The following is a 21,822-nucleotide window of genomic DNA, read 5'->3' on the forward strand; positions in this document are numbered from 1 at the left end:
TCACGGTGTAACGATTCACAGTGTAACGATTCACGGTGTAACGATTCAGAGTGTATCATATTCAGAGTGTAACGATTCAGAGTGTAACGTATTCACGGTGTAACGATTCACGGTGTAACGATTCAGAGTGTAACGATTCAGAGTGTAACGATTCAGAGTGTAACGATTCACGGTGTAACGATTCAGAGTGTAACGTATTCAGAGTGTAACATATTCACGGTGTAACGTATTCACGGTGTAACGTATTCAGAGTGTAACGTATTCAGAGTGTAACGTATTCAGAGTGTATCGTATTCAGAGTGTAACGTATTCAGAGTGTATCGTATTCAGAGTGTAACGTATTCACGGTGTAACGTATTCAGAATGTAACGTATTCATAGTGTAACGTATTCACGGTGTAACGTATTCACAGTGTAACGTATTCACGGTGTAACGTATTCAGAGTGTATCATATTCAGAGTGTAACGTATTCAGAGTGTATCGTATTCAGAGTGTAACGTATTCAGAGTGTATCGTATTCAGAGTGTAACGTATTCAGGGTGTAACGTATTCACGGTGTAACGTATTCAGAGTGTATCGTATTCAGAGTGTAACGTATTCAGAGTGTAACGTATTCACGGTGTAACGTATTCACGGTGTAACGTATTCACGGTGTAACGTATTCACGGTGTAACGTATTCAGAGTGTAACATATTCACGGTGTAACGTATTCACGGTGTAACGTATTCACGGTGTAACGTATTCACAGTGTAACGTATTCAGAGTGTAACGTATTCACAGTGTAACGTATTGTGATTGTGAAGAGCAGAGAGGAACATGGAGTCATGCACCTTTACCAACTGTGGCCATGGTAACAAGATCAGAAGACGAGAATCAGTATGATTACAAGATGTTTTTTTTTGTGTGTGTGTGTGTGTGTGTGTGTGTGTGTGTGTGTGTGTGTGTGTGTGTGTGTGTGTGTGTGTGTGGGATTGTGTGCGCGTGTGTATATGTGTTTGTGTGTGTGTGTGTATGTGTGTGGGATTGTGTGCGCGTGTGTATATGTGTTTGTGTGTGTGTGTGTGTATGTGTGAGAGAGTGTGTGTGTCTGTCTTCCTGTGTGCGTGTGTGTGATTGTGTGCGCATCTATGTGTCTGTCTTCTGTGTGTGTGTGTGTGTGTGTGTGTGTGTGTGTGTGTGTGTGTGTGTGTGTCTGTCTGTCTGTCTTCCTGTGTGTGTGTGTTTGTGTGTGTGTGTCTTCCTGTGTGTGTGTGTGTGTGTGTGTGTGTGTCTGTCTGTGTGTGTGTGTGTGTGTGTGTGTCTGTCTTCCTGTGTGTGTGTGTGTGTGTGTGTCTGTCTTCCTGTTTGTGTGTGTGTGTGTGTGTGTGTGTGTGTGTGTGTGTGTGCAGTTGACTGTACCGGTGCAGAATGTCTCTAAGTGTCTCTAAAATGCGGCCCGCCAATTTGCCAGCAATGGTTGGAAAAAGGCGAGCTGAAGACTTGGGATTATGGGTACAGTGGCGTTGTATCCTCCAGCTTTAAATTATGCAGGTGGCACGCAGAGCACTTACTTCACTCCTCCATCTTTAACACTCATGTTTTCTCCTGCTCTCCATCCCTCGTTTCCCCCTCGTTTCATGTGATGTGTCTTTTTTTCTCTCGCCTAATTCCAGTTTTTCCTCTGGACAGAGACAGAAAACAGAAAGCTGAGAGAGAGAGAGAGACAGAGAGAGAGGTACCAGCATGCTGTAAGGGTGTCGTCCAACCACTACCGAGGTTGCTCATGTGAGAGGAGACCAGCTGCAGATATCTCTCATACCGTTCATTCAGTCTTTTTTCCTCCCCTCCCCCATTTAATCCCCGCGCTTCAGGTCTGTAGGAGGAGTTGGAGATGGTGGAACTGAGAACTGTACCAGCTTCTTTCTTCCTGCCATGCTTCTATATTAACACACCAGAAGCAATGAATCAAGTATGCTGCCATAATCCCAAATAATGGGGTTTGTCTTTGTCGCTATAGATGTGTCTCTGTAGATAGAGATAGGTAGATACAGTACATACTTTAGTCATAACACAACAAACACGTATACACGCATACCGTATGTCTAACATACATATAAATCACTCGCAGAAATGTAAAGAGTTAAGATTAAGGTCATCTCCCATTCCCTTACCCGTAATATTTTTATTTGTAATTTTCTGCATGTATGTGTGTGTGCAGCACGTACTGTACATAGAAGGGCGGAGCCAGGCTAGGTGTAGCAGAACTCAGGTTTTTAGGCGACCAAAATGTTCCAGTTGTTCCAAAAAAATGAAAACTGGCAGCTGATTGGACGAACGCGTCACATGGGTGGGTCCGGCTGCTCCCAGACCATTAATGGGAGGCTCGTTCAGAGTACGATCTCATAATGGACTAAAATAGTTCACCAAAAGGTGTTTCTGAGAGAAATAGGAGTGTGTGTGTGTGTGTGTGTCTGTGCATGTGTGTCTGTGCGTCTGTGTGTGTGTGTGTCTGTGCATGTGTGTCTGTGCATGTGTGTCTCTGTGTGTGTGTGTCTCTGTGTGTGTGTGTCTGTGTGTGTGTGTGTGTGTGTCTGTGTGTGTGTCTGTGCATGTGTGTCTGAGCGTGTTTGTGTGTGTCTCTGTGTGTGTGTGTCTCTGTGTGTATTTGTGTGTCTGTGTGTGTGTCTGTGTTTGTGAGTGTCTCTGTGTGTGTATCTGTGTGTGTTTGTGTGTATCTGTGTGCGTATCTGTGTGTGTCTGTGTTTGTGAATGTCTGTGTGTGTGTGTCTGTGTCTGTGTTTGTGAGTGTTTCTGTGTGTGTGTGTGTGTGTGTGTGTGTGTGTGTGTGTCTCTGTGTGTGTTTGTGTGTATCTGTGTGTGTTTGTGTGTATCTGTGTGTGTGTGTGTGTGTGTGTTTGTAGTGTGTCTGTGTGTGTGTGTGTGTGTGTGTGTGTGTGTGTGTGTGTGTGTGTGTGTGTGTGTTGTGTGTGTGTGTGTGTGTGTGTGTGTGTGTGTGTGTGTGTGTGTGTGTGTGTGTGTGTGTGTGTGTGTGTGTGTCTTCATTTCAGATCAACAAAGGTCATTTTAAAAGATTTTCATCAGATTTTGAGATCTCGTCACGCTCATCACGCCACCAATCAGATCGGCCATTGAGTCCGACTGCCCGCCTTCTGGCTCAACATGTCAAATCGGGCCAAACGAAGGCCGACAGCCCCCTCCCGCCCCCCCCAGACTGACAACGGCACGGGACACACCGAACCGACTCGAGTCACCGACCTCGCCAGACTTCCCACGGCCGATTATCGGCTCGGTGCGTCAGCGCCTTTAAATGATCGGGCAATTTTCACAACAAAAAAGATCGACACTTGTCGTCCGTGTATCGATACGGTATTGTAAAATATTGTGACACCATGCTGTTTCAATCCCCCCCCCCCCCCGACACACACACACACACACACACACACACACACACACACAGACACAAACATACACACAGAGACACACACACACACACACAGTCACACACACACACACACACACACACACACACACACACAGAGATACACACACACCCAGTCACACACAGACACACACACAGACACACACACAGATACACACACACCCAGTCATACACACACACACACACACACACAGAGATACACACACACACACACACACACACACACACACACAGACACACAAACACACACACAGAGACACACACACACAAAAAACACACAGAGACACACACGCACAGTGACGGTCACACACACACACACACACAGTCACACATACACACACAGTCACAGAGACAGTCTCACACACACACACAAACACAGAGATACACACACACAGTCACACACACACACACACACAGAGATACACACACACAGTCACACACACACACACACACACACACACAGAGATGCACACACACAGTCACACACACACACACACACACACACACACAGAGACACACACACAGACACAGGCACAGTGACGGTCACACACACACACACACACACACAGTCACACATACACACACAGTCACAGAGACAGTCTCACACACACACACACACACACAGAGATACACACACACAGTCACACACACACACACACACACACACACACACAGAGATACACACAAACCCAGTCACACACAGACACACACACAGTCACACACACACACTCACACACACACACACACACACACACACACACACACACACACACACACACACACACACACCCCTCCCCACCCCTACTGTGTATACACCTAAAAAAAAAATCCTGCAGCAACGCCCAGGGACCGCAAGCACCCCGTCTCCCACATGACTTACACCAGCTCTGTGTTCTCCTGTCAGCGCTAAAACAGGAGCGCAGCCATGCCAACAGTCCTGTTTTAATTCATCTTAAAGGGGGGGGAGATTTAGCAAATCCGAATCATCAAGCTATACACCAAGAGCTCTATTCCTCATCGGCCATTCATGAATAAACTGAGCGCATAATCACCAAAACACCAAAGCTGTAGTACATCAATGCAACAATTTGGAAAATAAAGGAGCGAGAGAAACATTCTGCTGCAGAGCGGAGCAATGAAAGCAAAACAAAAGGGATCCAATCAAATGGGCATTTACATCATTTGTAGTCCTATCTCACGTGCAGGTTAATTAGCAGCAGATCCTGAGAAACTGCACACTGATGTTACGCCTTTTCTTTTATTCAAATGGCTCAGTAAGTAAGAGGCTCATAAAGACGTCAAATTAATAAACACAGGCAATAAAATGTGGAATAATTACCTCTCTCTCTCTCTCTCTCTCTCTCGTGAATGAAATGCTGCATTCATTCAACTTGTAAATGAGAAATGTCTCTCTATAACGCACTGAGTCACTCGCCAAACGCACAACCAAAAAAATAAAAAATAACTCTCAGGGATGTCACGTTGAAGAAGGGTGGATCAACTGGACAGCTCGGGGTTCTCTGGTAATGACTTCCAGTTACTCTGCAGACATAACTCACAATAAACGCATGAATAAAAAGACATCTTATTACAACCAAGCTCCGTCTCCGAACCGTCTCCAATTCCTCTTCAACATCGGAACAGCGACAACAGCTGCAATGTACCTTCGTAGGAGATCATAAAGCCTACCTGAGAAGGATCCAGGCGTGCTTCTCTCTCTCTCCCTCTCTTTCTCTCTCTCTCTCTCTGTGCGTCTCCGTGCGTCTCTCTCTGTCAGGGAATGATGCGGACTAAGTGCCTGGATACGAGCACGGACGGAGTCAGTCGTTGCGTGGGGGAGGAGGGGCTGGGGAGTGTATAGTCTGTTGCTGGAGTCACCGAAGCGGGTCCCCAGCATCACAGTGCGTGGGAACTGGCTTTCTCTCCTGCGTGGTCGAGGATGGAAAGCCCTTGGTACCCTGGGAGGGAAACCCCTGGATCAGCGGTGTAACACTGGTGCGTAAATGGCCAGTCAGCACCTGATGCCATATGGCTCGTTTAAGCCTTGTGTTGTATTCACCGTTGTCCACGAACTTGTCATTCCGGGATTGTGATTGGCGCTTTTTTAAAAACGTTTTTAGTCCCTCTTTTCAACTTTTTTTTTTAAATTCCTGGTCAATAAACCTAATAAAATGACATTATAGCGTAGCCTACCTAATTTTTGAGTTTGAAAATATATTAGCAGATATTATGAATTGTTTTGACTAATAGAATAGTTAAGATCAGAGGATGTTGAGTGGATCACACACTGATTTATGTCCAAGTTTGGGCAGGATGCTGTTTTGAAAACCATTTCTTAAAAAAAAAATTAAAATACCATGAAATTAAATATAATAACCAAAATACAATGGAAGTAATCATTAATTAATCTTACCTGCGAAGAACATGGATGTATATGTTGTATGGGTTCCATACAACGTACATGCATGTATCCAAGTTATTTTGGGGATATTTGGTTGTTAAGAAACTCATATTTCTGATATAAAATATTTTTCAAAACGGGTCAAATTTCCACAATTTTTGGTTCCCAGAACGTTCTGGGAACGTTCGTTTTTGGTTGCAGGAACGTTCCTTGAAGGTTAGTTTTTGGTTCCCGTGGAAAGTTTTCTTGACGTTTAAGGAACGTTAGTTTTTGGTTGCAGGAACGTTCCTTGAAGGTTAGTTTTTGGTTAGTTTTTGGTTCCCATGGGAAGTTTTCTTGACGTTTAGGGAACGTTAGTTTTTGGTTACATTACATGTTCTCAGAACGTTCCCAGAACGTTCGCCTAACGTTGCAACATGAAAAAACATGAAAATACGGTCTAATATAGCCTACTGTGTTAATATGAAGGAGTTTTCTGTCATTTTTTTGCTCCACTTCAACCAAAAAAAGCTGAAAAACAGGCCCCATAAATTCGGCCCAAATTTCCCTCTGGATAATCCATCCACAGATTCTGTTTGGGTCATCATCCATGCAGCCCTTGAGGCTTTTTTTTTAATTCTATTACATTATGTATTGGCTGTAAACTGTGGTTTATGGTATCGCTACACATTACATATTGCTAGCTAGCTGAATGACCAGGCCATGGTGGCTGAAGCAGGTTTTATTACCCGAGCATACAGGCTAATAACGGGGTTCAAAGAGTACCCAAAAGGCTGGTAGCCAGAACTAGCCAGTAAGCTTATAACTGGGGTATAACTTTAAAGCTATAGTGCGTAGTTTATTTCGCCCATGTGAGGAATTTGAAGTAATGACTGTCACAAACCGACTCAATGCATGTGACAAAAGAGGGGAGACCAAACAGGTTAAAATGCCAATAAAGTGTTTATTGCAACATAAAGAAACTACTATTAACAAAAGAATCCAAACAGTGTTATCAGTAGTGTAAGCGGTGAATGTGTGAGTGAAAGATATTTAACCCTTGTGTTGCCTTCCCGTCAACCTTGAAAAAAACACTTATTTTTTCGACGTTTTTGACGCCTTTTTTTCACAGTTTGTTTTTGCTGTAAATGTTTCTTCTACACATGTTCAGCGCTTATTTCTACGTCCCTAAAACAAAAATTGAAAACGGGTCAATTTGACCCGAAGTCAACACAAGGGATAAGCAAATGACAACTGAAACAAACCAAACCAGGAGATGTGGAACCTAGCAGCAGGAGAATGAAGACCCAGAACAATCCAACATGACTTGTATAAATAGTCTTGGTTGAGGCCTACCCAGGTGTCCACCAATCAAGTAACGAGGCCTCCCAAACTGCCAGCTCAGCCAATCAAACCAAAGAAGCCAACAGCAGGCAGAAAAGGGAGGGTTCGTAACAATGACAACAAGACTGTAGGCCACATGTGTCAAACTCGAGGCCCGAGGGCCAAATCCGGCCCCTCGCAGATTATGATCCGGCCCACATATCAATTTAGGTTCACAATACATTTCGGCCCACCTAGTTTTAGTCACTTTTTCTGACATTTTGGTCACTTTTCTGACATTTTGGTCACTTTTCCGATGTTTTTGTCACTTTTCCGAAGTTTTTGTCACTTTTTCCGACATTTTTGTCACATTTTCCGACATTTTTGTCACTTTTTCTGATGTCTTTTATCACTTTTTTCAGATTTTTTGTCTTTTTTTCGAAATTTTTGTCACTTTTTCCGACATTTATGTCACATATTCCAACATTTTTGGGCACTTTTTCCAACATTTTTGTCACTTATTCCGACATTTTTGTCACTGTCAATAAACTAAACATTTCTGGCCCTTGATTTGATTCTTATTTTCCAGCGTGGCCCTCTGGGAAATGGAGTTTAACACCCCTGCTGTAGGCGCAGCCTACATGATACAAGCCTTCCGTGATCTCTCCAGTTGAAGTGGCCAAAGAGGACACAGAGGAATTTACATTACATTACATGTCATTTAGCTGACTCTTTTATCCAAAGCGACTTAAAATGAAGTGCTTTCAACCCTGAAGGTGCAATCTCTAGACAACAAGTAAGTGCAGTAGCCTACATTAGCTTTATATAGGTAATGCTAGAAAGAGCCATATCAAAGTGCAATTAATAAAAAAAAAACACACATTATGGACTCTTCATTAGAGGTCATTATTCTCACTCGAGTTTCTTCACGGGAAAGTCGCCTGACGCCACAATCTTCTGAAAACAGTCATACTGAGAGATCCAGAGAGAGTCGTGTGGAGCTGATAGTCTTAATTAGCTTTGAGCAACTCATTTGGCAACGGCTTAAATGTAACAGACGTTCATTAATATCAAAAAGTTACTCACTAAAGTTATATTGGGGGTGTCTCTCCTCCTCTGGTTCTTCGTTCTCTTTAAAGTCTCTCTCTTTAAACTGTGCTTTACAACCAGATATTATGGTTGTTTAAAGTTATAATACATGGTGGCTGAAGCAGGTTTTTATTACCCGAGCATACAGGCTAATAACAGGGTTCAAAGAGTGCCTAAAACAACCAAAAGGCTGGTAGCCAGAACCAGCTGTTAGCTAGTTAGCTTATAACAGCCTTTTTCCTTTCCACTCTCACTCCCTTACTCTCCCTTCTCCACCTTTTCTGAACCTGACTTATCAGCTAAATAGGAGCAACATATTCCCTCTTTTTAGGCCTACATTTTAAGAAATATCATACTCAATGGGAGCAAACACACTGGAATACTTAGTCTCCTTCAAAAGCAATCCCAGGCACACTAGGGGTTTGTGACAGAATCTAAAATGCCTTTATTTTACATGGCAATATGCATTTAAAATGCCTATACATATATACTGGCATACCTTTGTTTCTTAACCAATCAGCGGTGTAGTCTACGTGATACGCAGGTATACGCAGTATACCCACTAAGAAAGCTCCAGGATTTCCATATACCTACTTAAAAATGCTCAATGACACACAACAACATACTTTGCATTGTAACTTGGATATATTTTGAATTGTCATCTATGTTTTTCTTCTTCACATAGGCTAAATAAAGGTATCTCCACCGTAAATTGGTGCATAAAAGTGTATCCGAATACAGGAAATGAAGTCGTTGATGCTCAAAACTTCCCTGGGGGAGGACACACAGACCCCCCCAATATGAAACTCTCCACCCCCCCGCGCCAAAAAAAAATTCTCATTCTGGCCCATATATAGAGTATAGGCCCATAAACATATACAGTACAGTATACCCAAGACTACACCACTGTAAACACTACACTGCTGGCACTGTCCTTCCAGTGACATGAGTTGGGTTAACATATTATTTAATTTCCACAAAAATAGCCACTCAAATAAAATCTGTGTCTGAATCATAAGAACATATGTCCACTTTGATTCCTACTGTGGAAAAATCCCTCCATCTAGTGGTTCAAACGTGTATTGCACCAAAGATTAGATGATATGCGCCCCTTTTGCCTTTATTACAGAATACATTTCTGTGTAACATGAGTGTAATCGTTAAAAAGGAATGCAAAAACACACTCACTGTCAAATATAATTTGGATTTACATAATTATAGGCAGAGTTTTAGCGGTACAGTGTATGTTTGCAACACCTACACACAGAAAACAAGAGATAAATCCCGTCGTTTTTCCGTATTTGGGTCGCACTTTTAAGAAAATCGGTAAAAATGTTACTCTGATACATGTGTTCTGTGCATGCTATGTTCAATATACCTATAACCATGTGCATGTGAGATGCACAAAGTCCATTGACCTGCAGATATTCCTTAAAAACTGGCTTTATTGAAGTTGTTTAATGAGCGCCCAATGCGCATGCGCCACACGAACTAACTACTTAACCAGTGAACGGGTCTGTCTGCAAACTTAAGGTGGATAGGTCTTCTATTAGCTAGTTTCTGTTATTCATACGCATTTCGGCCTTTGGGAAATAGCGCAGACTTAACAGACTTAAGTACGTTTATGCTGGGAGATTTCCGGGTAGTTTTTTTGGGAGTGAACTATCTTGATATCGTATCTTCTTTGGTCACGAGTTTTACCCACTGGTCACCTGACTTGTTGTGTTGCTGCTGCAGAAACATGGCGGCCCACCTGTCCTACGGTCGCGTCAATTTAAACATTTTGAGAGAAGCAGCACGGAAAGAGCTTCGAGAGTTTTTGGACAAATGTGCAGGAAGCAAGGTAATAAAACGATGTAAAAACATAGACCCATCCACGGATCTGACAGCTAAGCTAAGCTAGTCTTTTAGAGCTGTGAACCGGTCAGAGCATCTCGCAGGCCTGTAATCTGTGTTTCCCTTTTAATATGAGCTAAAAGTAATAGCTAAATCAAACGTAACCACTGACAGCAGACCGATGCTTTTCCAGACCTTGCTACTGAATATCTATTCTGAATATGGGGTGAAATATGATGTGTTATATACTTAATATGTAGGACAACAGTGGTCTTTGTTTTCCAGACTTCTATCTGTCAGGACTAGTGATGAGTATCTGTAATAACATTAAATATCCGGGTCACTACATTACAGATAAGTTATGTGATGATGACGATATATATATATATATATATATATATATATATATATATATATACATACATACATACATACATACACACACACACACACACACACACACACACACACACACACACACACACACACACACACACACACACACACAGGCAGCGTCGCGTATTATATGCCCAAACTAAAAGGGAAACACACACACACACACACACTCTCTCTCTCTCTCTCTCGCTCATAGAGCACCTTACCGTGCAGACTGACACGGACACAAACACACACACACTCTCATAGAGCACCTTACCGTGCAGACTGACACACACAGACACACACACACACACTCTCATAGATCACCTTACCGTGCAGGTGACACACACGCACACACACACGCACACACGCACACTCACACACGCTGTCATAGATCACCTTACCGTGCAGACTGACACACACACACACACACACACACACACACACTCTCTCGTAGAGCACCTTACCATGCAGACTGACACACACACTCACACACACTCCCATAGAGCACCTTACCATACATACTGACACACACACACACACACACACACACACACACACACACACACACACACACACACACACTCACTCTCTCAGAGCACCTTACCATGCAGACTGACACACACACACACACACTCCCATAGAGCACCTTACCATGCAGACTGACACACACACACACACACACACACACACACGCTCTCATAGAGCACCTTACCATAGAGTAGAGCTGGGCAATATATCGTGATATGAGACTAGATATCGTCTTAGATTTTGGATATCGTAATATGGCATAAGTGTCTTTTCCTGGTTTTAAAGTGATGTCATTTTCTGAACTTACCAGACTGCTGTAACTGTTCTATTATTCACCTTTACCCATTTAGTCATTATATCCACATTACTGGTGATTATTTATCTATCTATCTATCTATCTATCTATCTATCTATCTATCTATCTATCTATCTATCTATCTATCATGCTAACATGCTGGTAAGAAAATTCCACATGAGCACAGATGACGTCAAAATTATTCTGTTTAAAGCATATTGCACTCCTTTGTATACTGCTCCCTTATGGACGAAGTTTTAAAAGGGAAGCCTGCCGAAGCTTAAGGTAACTTCTAATGACTGTATGAGGATACTGCTCAACAGACCCAGGTGCTCTAGTGCAAGGGACCTGTTCTTTAGGGCAGGGGTCAGCACCTTCCAGGCACTATTGAGGAGTCTTATCTACAAATTCACTTTACAGAACAGCATTGATATGCTGCTGGTAAATCCTAGGTTTAGTGCCATACAGTACCAACCATCACTATGGAAACACTGGTATATGTGTCTTTTATAGATATGTTGTATGTCATGTCTGTGTCTTCTGAATGGACCTTGAGTCTGTTAAAGTTGAGGATGATGATGAAGATGATGATGATATTCATAACTTTATGTGCTTTATTGCTCTTTAGGCCATAGTTTGGGATGAATATCTGACGGGACCTTTTGGATTGATAGCTCAGTACTCCCTACTGAAGGTAAGAGATTTTTCTTTTGTAAAGTAACCCAAAAGACAAGGCCACACAATGACACCGTACAGCCTTCTTTTCTTCCTCTAAAACCATTATATCGCACATATTTGTTAGGTTATAGTGTCTTAAAATCTTACATATTTGTTAGGTTATAGTGTTTTAATCTCTTACATATTTGTTAGGTTATAGTGTTTTAAAATCTTACATATTTGTTAGGTTATAGTGTTTTAATCTCTTACATATTTGTTAGGTTATAGTGTTTTAATCTCTTACATATTTGTTAGGTTATAGTGTTTTAAACTCTTACATATTTGTTAGGTTATAGTGTTTTAAACTCTTACATATTTGTTAGGTTATAGTGTTTTAAACTCTTACATATTTGTTAGGTTATAGTGTCTTAATCTCTTAAATATTTGTTAGGTTATAGTGTCTTAAAATCTTACATATTTGTAATGGTTATAGTGTCTTAAACTCTTACATATTTTTTAGGTTATAGTGTTTTAAACTCTTACATATTTGTTAGGTTATAGTGTCTTAATCTCTTAAATATTTGATACGTTATAGTGTCTCAATGTCTTAAATATTTGATACGTTATAGTGTCTTAAACTCTTACATATTTGTTATTGGATTATATCTATTCTACATGTTACACATTATTTGCTTTTAATACATTTACTGTATGTACTAAAGTTATTTATAAGTCACATGCACAACAGTAACAAAAGTATCGGAAGAATCACGTATATTTAACGTAGCTTTAGTTTTTGTTAATCGTAGATATCACACTCGAGTTGCATTAGTGATGCACTGAATCCAGATGTTTGGAGTAAAGTGTTTTTTAAAAAGTACAATTACCTGATATTCAAAAGCAGAATTTGTCAGATTTGCCGACTCTGAGACTCAGAAATTCCCCCAGAAGCAGCAGAGAGAGTTTTCATATTCAGGCTGAGAAACTGGTTGTTGTTAAAAAAAATTTTTTATCTTTTGTTTTGCTTGATTTGCTAAATTCTACGATGGCTAAGGAACTCTTTTGATGACTTTTGTAGGGCTTCATGTCAACAAAAATGTGACAAAAAAGCGTACAAAAATGTCGGAAAAAGCCACAGATTTACAAAAAGGTGACAAATGTCTGAGAAAGCCACAAAAAAGTAAGAACAAAAATGAGGAAAATAGCTCCCAAAATGTAAAAAATGCTAAGGTTCGGCAGGAACCAGAACCCCGTCAAAAAGCCCAATATTCGGCCCAATCAGAAGCCGAATCCTGGATTCGGTGCATGCCTGAGTTGCATGTTTTATTTCTGTTTTTTTTTCCAGGAACATGAAGTGGAGAAGATGTTCACCCTCAAGAGCGGCCGGCTCCCCTCTGCTGACGTCAAAAACATCATCTTCTTTGTCCGTCCCCGACTGGAGCTCATGGACATCATTGCTGAGAACGTATTCAGGTCTGTTTACTCGTCTTTTCTTCACGCCTCGTAATGTAAGCATCATGGCGGGGGTTTCCCCTCTTGATTTCTGGATTTGATTCCGATTCATAAGGTCCCGAATCGATTACAGCTCTAATTTGATTTCCCATTGCATGTCCATTTGGGATAATTCAGTTGCAAAACTAGTTCTGCTTGGATGTGAAAGAGATTCTACAGTTTCCCTCTAACCTGCTGCTTTATTAAAATCGATCAGTGTTTACTTTAAGAATTGACTCCAAAGCAGTAACATTAAATGATAACTACTGTTTTGTTTTTTTTCAACCTGGACCCCTTGTATGTTTTTGTGTGTAAGTAACTGATGTTATGATTGGTCCAGTGAGCGTGAATGCTGTAACCAGCAGCCACAGACCGGGCTGCAATGTAACCCTAAAAGTTCTGTTGTTGCCGCTGACAGACTCAGATTATTATTCTAAGTGTCTGACAACATTATGGAAAGGATCCCTACAGAGATAGACCTTTAAAACCTATTTGAGACCTTTCTGTTCAACCAGAAATAGCTCTGAAGTTGGTAGCGCTAAACCCACCAGACTCCATTTAAAAAAGCAATACTTTTAGCGTGTATAGAACCAACATATGTTCACACGTAAATCGGTAAACTGTGTGTTTATTGCAACCAAAACTAGAGTTGTGATGGTAAGAAAAGTAAAAAGACGACCCAAAACGTCTTTTCATAGTTTTATTTAGTTACGGTCGACTTTGAATTAATTGTGTTTTATGATGCTTAAATTACTGTTTATTTGCATTGAGTCTGGTGGGTTTAGCGAACGCAATTTCGCGGATGTTTTTATGTTTAAAAAAAGGATCTTACTCTCTAACTAAAAGGTCCATCTCTGTAGGGATCCTTTTCATAATGTTGTCAGATGGTTATAATATTAATCTAAACTTGTCAGCTGCAAAAACAGAACTTTTAGCGGACGTAAATACAAGCTGGACAACTGTCCTATTAACTTACATTGTAGCTTGTTTCTCCGCTGCCGACTGCAGCGATCTCTCTTAATACTGGACCAATGTTCTGTCACTTTGCAAAGCTGGCCCCCAGTATTTAACACGTTTGTCCCGGATTGCGCGTCTCTTCAGCGAGGACAAGATGCACTCGCCTCGAGACTTCCACATCTTGTTCGTGCCGCGGCGGAGCATGCTGTGTGAGCAGCGGCTGAAGGAGCAGGGCGTGCTGGCCTCTTTCATCAACATCGACGAGTACATCCTGGACCTGATTCCCTACGACGGAGACCTGCTCTCCATGGAGTATGAAAGCGCTTTCAGGGTGGGTTCAACTCGATATACAGTACAGGCCAAAAGTTTGGACACACCTTCTCATTCAATGCGTTTCCTTTTTATTTTCATGACTATTTACATTGTAGATTCTCACTGAAGGCATCAAAACTATGAATGAACACATATGGAATTATGTACTTAACAAAAAAGTGAAATAACTGAAAACATGTCTTATATTTTAGATTCTTCAAAGTAGCCACCCTTTGCTTTTTTATTAATAAGGGAAATAATTCCACTAATTAACCCTGACAAAGCACACCTGTGAAGGTAAAACCATTTCAGGTGACTACCTCATGAAGCTCATTGAGAGAACACCAAGGGTTTGCAGAGTTCTCAAAAAAAGCAAAGGGTGGCTACTTTGAAGAATCTAAAATATAAGACATGTTTTCAGTTATTTCACACTTTTTTGTTAAGTACATAATTCCATATGTGTTCATTCATAGTTCTGATGCCTTCAGTGAGAATCTACAATGTAAATAGTCATGAAAATAAAAAGGAAACGCAGTGAATGAGAAGGTGTGTCCAAACTTTTGGCCTGTACTGTATGTATATATATATATATATATATATATATATATATATATATATATATATATATATATATATTACTGTCATGACCGCGATGGGGCGGTCAGTTTACCTTCTATGTTGCATCTTCAAAAGTGATACTGAATTTGAAACAGCACATTGTAATTTCTGCATCTATTATCAAAGTATTTATTAGTAATACAGTGGAAATTAGTAGAAATGTGAATATTTGGTTAGCATGTTGATATACGGTGTGTGTGCCCCTAAATTTTTCTGGTTGTGCCCCTAAAATTTTCAGTTGGGGGCCACTGTGCAAAGTTAGTCTGGAGCCCTGCAAAGGAAAGAATGTACAAACCTGAATACAAGTTGGGAATACAATAGCAAAAACTATTATCTATTGGTTAACAGACAATTATGTGGTTTTAAATGCTGTTTTATATTTTATATTTCTAACTGTCTTGATGGGTTTTTACTCCCTCGTGTCTCTTACAGGAGTGCTACTTAGAAAATGACCAAACAAGCCTTTACCACACAGCCAAAGGCCTCATGACCTTACAGGCGCTGTATGGCACCATTCCCCAGATATACGGCAAGGGAGACTGTGCCCGGGTGAGTGCTGGAATCATTTTATAAGAGAACTGATGATCGGTATTATATTGAAACCATAGACTATTAATATTAATGGAACAGAGCATAATACTGTTTTACGACACTGCATGATCTGTTCCACGCTAGCCTCCACCGGGAAGCTAACGTAAGTTTAGCTAACAGCTAATTCAGCTAACCGCTAGCCGACAGCTCAGTCATCCGTGAGGAGCTCGGAGTAGAGCCGCTGCTCCTTTGCGTCGAAAGGAGCCAGTTGAGGTGGTTTGGGCATCTGGTAAGGATGCCCCCTGGGCGCCTCCCTAGGGAGGTGTTCCAGGCACGTCCAGCTGGGAGGAGGCCTCGGGGAAGACCCAGGACTAGGTGGAGGGATTATATCTCCAACCTGGCCTGGGAACGCCTCGGGATCCCCCAGTCGGAGCTGGTTAATGTTGCTCGGGAAAGGGAAGTTTGGGGTCCCCTGCTGGAGCTGCTCCCCCCGCGACCCGACACCGGATAAGCAGACGAAGATGGATGGATGGATGGATGGCTAGCCGACAGCTAGATTCAGTCTAAAATGACGTTAAGCCAAACTTAATGGGAGAAACCGGCTACAGCTACATTAAGACTTTACAGTAATAACAATAAAGACAAGTATTGAGTGATTGTATTTTAAATGAGCACAAGTAAAGTAGAACTGACGTAGCAGCTGTTATATATGTTAACGTTTGTTTTCAAGTTTTATTTTGAGGGTCTTTTAAAGTTATTACATGCTGTCTCAGCTAGCGGTTAGCCGAATTAGCTGTGAGCTAAACTAACGTTAGCTTGCCTGTGGAGGCTAACGGCAGACCGCTACAATCAGCTAGCGGTTAGCCGAATGAGCTGTTAGCTAAAATAACGTTAGCTTGCCTGTGGAGGCTAACTGTGGACCGCTACTGTTACCTAGCAGTTAACCGAATAAGCTGTGAGCTAAACTAACGTTAGCTTGCCTGTGGAGGCTAACTGCAGACCACTACAATCAGCTAGCGGTTAGCCGAATGAGCTGTTAGCTAAACTAACGTTAGCTTGCCTGTGGAGGCTGTCCAACGGAAGCGTGGAACAGATCGTGCAGTGTCGCGAATCCTCGTACAACAGCCAACAGCGCACGGCGCGAACATTTTGCGCATGTGCAGAACTGATCGTGCAGGCAGCACGGATCGGGTACTGACAGAGACTTCTTAAACCTGCTTTCTATCTGAATTCCTGCAGGCGGCGACACGTGCGGTTGCAAAAGGAGGTCTGTTTCTGTAGCTATGAAAAAGTGACAACACTTCTCACTTGATTTAGTACACATTTTCATAATGAATCTATGGTCTCAATCTCTAGTTTTAAGTCTTCTGCAACAAAAAATTATGTTCATATTTTGAATTATGGTCTCGTTGATTTTAAAATCGACGAAAAAGCAGGGGGTGTTTTAGGCCTGTCTTAAAGATATATTTAAAACCTAGCGAAGCTAAATCTTACCTAGAATTATGTAGGCTAGCTTTCAGCTGCAGTTGCATCAATAATTACCAGTGAAAGTGTGTAACGTAGAGTGTAAGCAGCGTTGCCAACTCTCCGCTAACGTCACAGTCAGATAGCGCCCAACAGTCTATGGCTCCTCCCTCTCTCCTCCCTCTCTCCTCCCTCTCGTCTAAAATCCTCCCTCTCGCAACCAAACTCGACGACTCATAGCAGATCTCCACAAACCAATGGGTACGGTCACACATGCTCTGTCCTTTAAAGCGCCCATATTAAGCTCATTTTCAGGTTCATAATTGTATTTTAAGGTTGTACCAGAATAGGTTTACATGGTTTAATTTTCAAAAAACACCATATTTTAGTTGTACTGCACAGCTCTCTCTCTCACGGCAGCAGATCCTCTTTTCAACTGGTTTCTGTTTTAGCTACAGAGTGAGACCTCTTTTCTTCTTCTTCTTCTGTACTATCTTTGATTGCACTCGCACATGCGCAGTAGCTCAAACAGCATCATAGACGGTATATAATGGACTAAAAGACCCCGTGTCTCTGGACGGAGACCAGTGAAGGATATCAGAAGTCTCTTTCCCGGTGCTGGCTGAGTGTTACTGAGCAGCCTCCAACTGAGCTTGAAGACGTAGATGTGACGTGAGCAACCTGTCTGAAAGTGTGAAGTCTTCTGGTAGCTGTGAGAGAGAAATCTCAATCATTCCCAATCTTACAGAGACGGAGAGTGTAGGTATATGTAAGGAGATAACATAGACACAGGCTAATTACTGATCACTAACATGATAGTTAACATTAGTAATTACTGATCACTAACATGCTAGTTAACATTAGTAATTAAACCTAAACAGATAATGGAAGTCCAAACTGCCTGTGAGCTTCTCCTGTACTATACGGTAATTCCTCTACTGTGTGACAGTAAGTCTCGTGGTTATGACCCAATCGTTAGCCTATTTTTATAAAAGCGTCTGCTACGGAGCCATAACGTGAGGTACAAGGTAATGGAGCCTTTTATACATCGTCGTGTTTCTTTAGAAATAAGCAACAGACAAATAGTCTTTAAACGCTTCAGATGTAAAGTTATTCGCTGTCAAAGTGGCGCCAAAATGAATGGGAGTCAATGGGATGCTAACGGGAGGTGATGGCTTGGTAGCAACAAAATGGCGCCATCGGAGGTTCGTGTTCTGAAGTGAAGCTTACCCCCTTGGCTCAGATCGTAGCTCATGTCAGCTAGCTAACTCTAGAGACAGTAAAAGAAAGTCTGTTTCTCCAACTTCAGTCAGTTCCAAGGCAGGATCAGCTGGGAGACTTCTTCTAAACCAGGGAGCACATGGAAGTAGTTCTTTTGGAGATTAGGGGGAACTTGTGTGTGTTGTAGCAGTGCTTTGCTATTGAGAACGATAGCCAGCTTGTCTCGGCTAGTGACGTAGAAAGCCTTGCAGATTTTGACCAGCTTACCCGGGGACTGAAGGCAGGACACATTCAGAAACCGTTTGTATGCGTGTGGAAGCACCAGAGACACAAAATAACACCCCAAATCCCAGAAAAAGTGATTTTTTTTTTTTTCCATAATATGGGCACTACTATATTAACAGTCAGTGATTGAAACTGGCCGATGCTCCGTACCATTGACCTCCAGGGGAGTGAGTTTGTTTGATCAAAGAGTGCCTCTGCTCGTTGTCAGCACGTTGCCAACATGATGCTGAGGATGAAGCGGGAGTTTGCCGGCAGTCAGAACCAGATCCTGCCCGTGTTCGACACTCTGCTGCTCCTGGACCGTAACGTGGACCTGCTCACCCCTCTGGCCACACAGCTCACCTACGAGGGCCTCATCGACGAGATCTACGGAATCACTAACGGTGAGAGAAACACAGGGAATGTTAGACTGCCGTCAATGCAAACATCTTAAAGGGTAACTTTGGGAATCTTCCATCTGGACACTGGTTTCCCCCATGTATTTGTGTTTAAGTAACTGAGGGGAACACTATTGTTTGAAATCGGTCCAGTATTAAGCGAGACAACAAAATGCAATGTAATGTGAACGGGCAGTTGCATACCTTCAGTCAGTGTCCACTAAAAGTTGTGTTGTTGCCGCTGACAGAGTCAGATTATTATTCTAAGTGTCTGACAACATTATGGAAAGGATCCCTACAGAGATGGACCTTTTTAGTTAAAGAGTAAGATCCTTTTAGTTTAATAAAGACATTTCATAAACTCTATACACGCTAAAAGTCCTGATTATTTACATGGAGTCTGGTGGAGATATGCTGGCACTATACACGCTAAAAGTCCTGATTATTTACATGGAGTCTGGTGGAGATATGCTGGCACTATACACGCTAAAAGTCCTGATTATTTACATGGAGTCTGGTGGAGATATGCTGGCACTATACACGCTAAAAGTCCTGATTATTTACATGGAGTCTGGTGGAGATATGCTGGCTCTATACACGCTAAAAGTCCTGATTATTTACATGGAGTCTGGTGGAGATATGCTGGCTCTATACACGCTAAAAGTCCTGATTATTTACATGGAGTCTGGTGGAGATATGCTGGCTCTATACACGCTAAAAGTCCTGATTATTTACATGGTCTCTGGTGGAGATATGCTGGCTCTATACACACTAAAAGTCCTGATTATTTACATGGAGTCTGGTGGAGATATGCTGGCTCTATACACGCTAAAAGTCCTGATTATTTACATCGAGTCTGGTGGAGTTTGGTAATGGTGATTTCGGGGCTGTTTCATGTTAAACTAAAAGGATCTTACTCTTTAACTAAAAGATCTATCTCTGTAGGGATCCATCCCATAATGTTGTCAGACACTTTTAGTGGATGCTAAATGACGCTGAACATTAGTCCTGTAGGGTTGCGTTGCAGTCCGTCCGGACAAATTTCCATTTTATTTACTGTTTTTGGTTGTTTTTTTGATTTATTGTGGATATTTAAAATGTCTTCCAGTTCCAGTGTTAAATATTCTTTAGAAATAAAAGTTTATTGATCTTTGAAAAGGGTGTACCTGCATTATTATTATATCAGATGAATATGGTCTCAGAACGACAATATTATCGTTTATCGAAATAATTTCTGGGACAATTTATCGTCCAGCAAAATTTGTTATCGTGTCCATTAGGTTACAGCCTGGTTCACGGCTTGCGGTTACAATGTTCTCTCTCAGTGCTGGAACAGTTTTAAAGATTTTTGTTCACATGGGGAAATATCGTTCAGCTTGGAAAAAAAACCAATTCCCCCTTAAAGGGATACGCCACCGTTTGTTGAAATAGTTCTTATCACGGTCTCCCCTGGCTGTAGATAGGTGGGCCAACGCATTTTTTTGTCTCAGTGCGAGTGATTAGTTTTTTTTTTTGTCTTTTGTTGGCTCACTTTTACTCACAACATGCTAACCGGCAACATAGGATTCCATTCACTACGCCAGGGGTGTCAAACTCATTTTCCCAGAGGGCCACACTGGAAAATGAGAATCCCATCGAGGGCCAGACACGTAGAGATTATTCACGTGTTTATTTAAGAGAAAAAGTCAAATATTTTGACTGTATTACTCCAGGTCTCATATACTGTAGTCTTCTCACTTAAATTTTGGGCCTCATAAAGCCCCAAAAAAGAAAAACAAATAGGTTGAATTAAGCGCCAAAAAAGTTGGAAAAAGGCCGAAAAAAAGCATAAAAATTGTGTGAAAAAGTGACAAAAACATCGTAAAAAGCGTCAAAAACTTCAGAAAAAGTGGCAAAACATTGAGGAAAGCGTCCAAATCGTTAAAACAAAGTGCCTAAAGCATTGAAAAAAGTGCATAAACTGCCCAAAAAGGTGTCGAAAATGTCAAAAAATAAAATAAAAACACCAAAACCTAGGTGGGCCTAAATTTCTTGTGAGCCTAAATTGAAATGTGGGCCAGATCAAAACCTGCGAGGGGCCGGATTTGGCCCTCGGGCCTCAAGTTTGACACATGCACTACGCTAAGCTAACTAGCGTCGGCGCTAGCGGTGTTGCACCGGACTAAAACGATGCATGCACAAAAAATGTGTTGGCCCACCTATCTACAGCTAGGGGAGACCCCACCTATCTACAGTCAGAGGAGACCCCACCTATCTACAGCTAGGGGAGACCCCACCTATCTACAGTCAGAGGAGACCCCACCTATCTACAGCTAGGGGAGACCCCACCTATCTACAGCTAGGAGAGACCTCACCTATCTACAGCTAGGGGAGACCTCACCTATCTACAGCTAGAGGAGACCCCACCTATCTACAGCTAGAGGAGACCCCACCTATCTACAGCTAGGGGAGACCCCACCTATCTACAGCTAGGAGAGACCTCACCTATCTACAGCTAGAGGAGACCCCACCTATCTACAGCTAGGAGAGACCTCACCTATCTACAGCTAGAGGAGACCCCACCTATCTACAGCTAGAGGAGACCCCACCTATCTACAACTAGAGGAGACCCCACCTATCTACAGCTAGGAGAGACCCC

At 41.9% G+C, this 21,822-nt stretch overlaps 1 protein-coding gene across 1 annotated transcript in view; it reads left to right on the top strand.

Annotated features, from left to right (window-relative positions):
* The first annotated feature begins 9,740 nt into the window (after positions 1 to 9,740).
* vps33a (VPS33A core subunit of CORVET and HOPS complexes) overlaps positions 9,741 to 21,822 on the top strand; it is a 42,050-nt gene continuing 29,968 nt past the window's right edge. The window contains exons 1-6 of the mRNA XM_028579071.1: positions 9,741 to 10,074; positions 11,900 to 11,965; positions 13,274 to 13,401; positions 14,521 to 14,707; positions 15,739 to 15,855; positions 19,016 to 19,190. Of these exons, the coding sequence (XP_028434872.1) occupies positions 9,856 to 10,074; positions 11,900 to 11,965; positions 13,274 to 13,401; positions 14,521 to 14,707; positions 15,739 to 15,855; positions 19,016 to 19,190 (892 nt within the window). The 5' untranslated portion in view covers positions 9,741 to 9,855. The remainder of the gene's footprint in view (positions 10,075 to 11,899; positions 11,966 to 13,273; positions 13,402 to 14,520; positions 14,708 to 15,738; positions 15,856 to 19,015; positions 19,191 to 21,822) is intronic.

Source organism: Perca flavescens, chromosome 5 (assembly GCF_004354835.1).
Source record: "Perca flavescens isolate YP-PL-M2 chromosome 5, PFLA_1.0, whole genome shotgun sequence".
NCBI classification, from domain to species: Eukaryota; Metazoa; Chordata; class Actinopteri; order Perciformes; family Percidae; genus Perca; species Perca flavescens.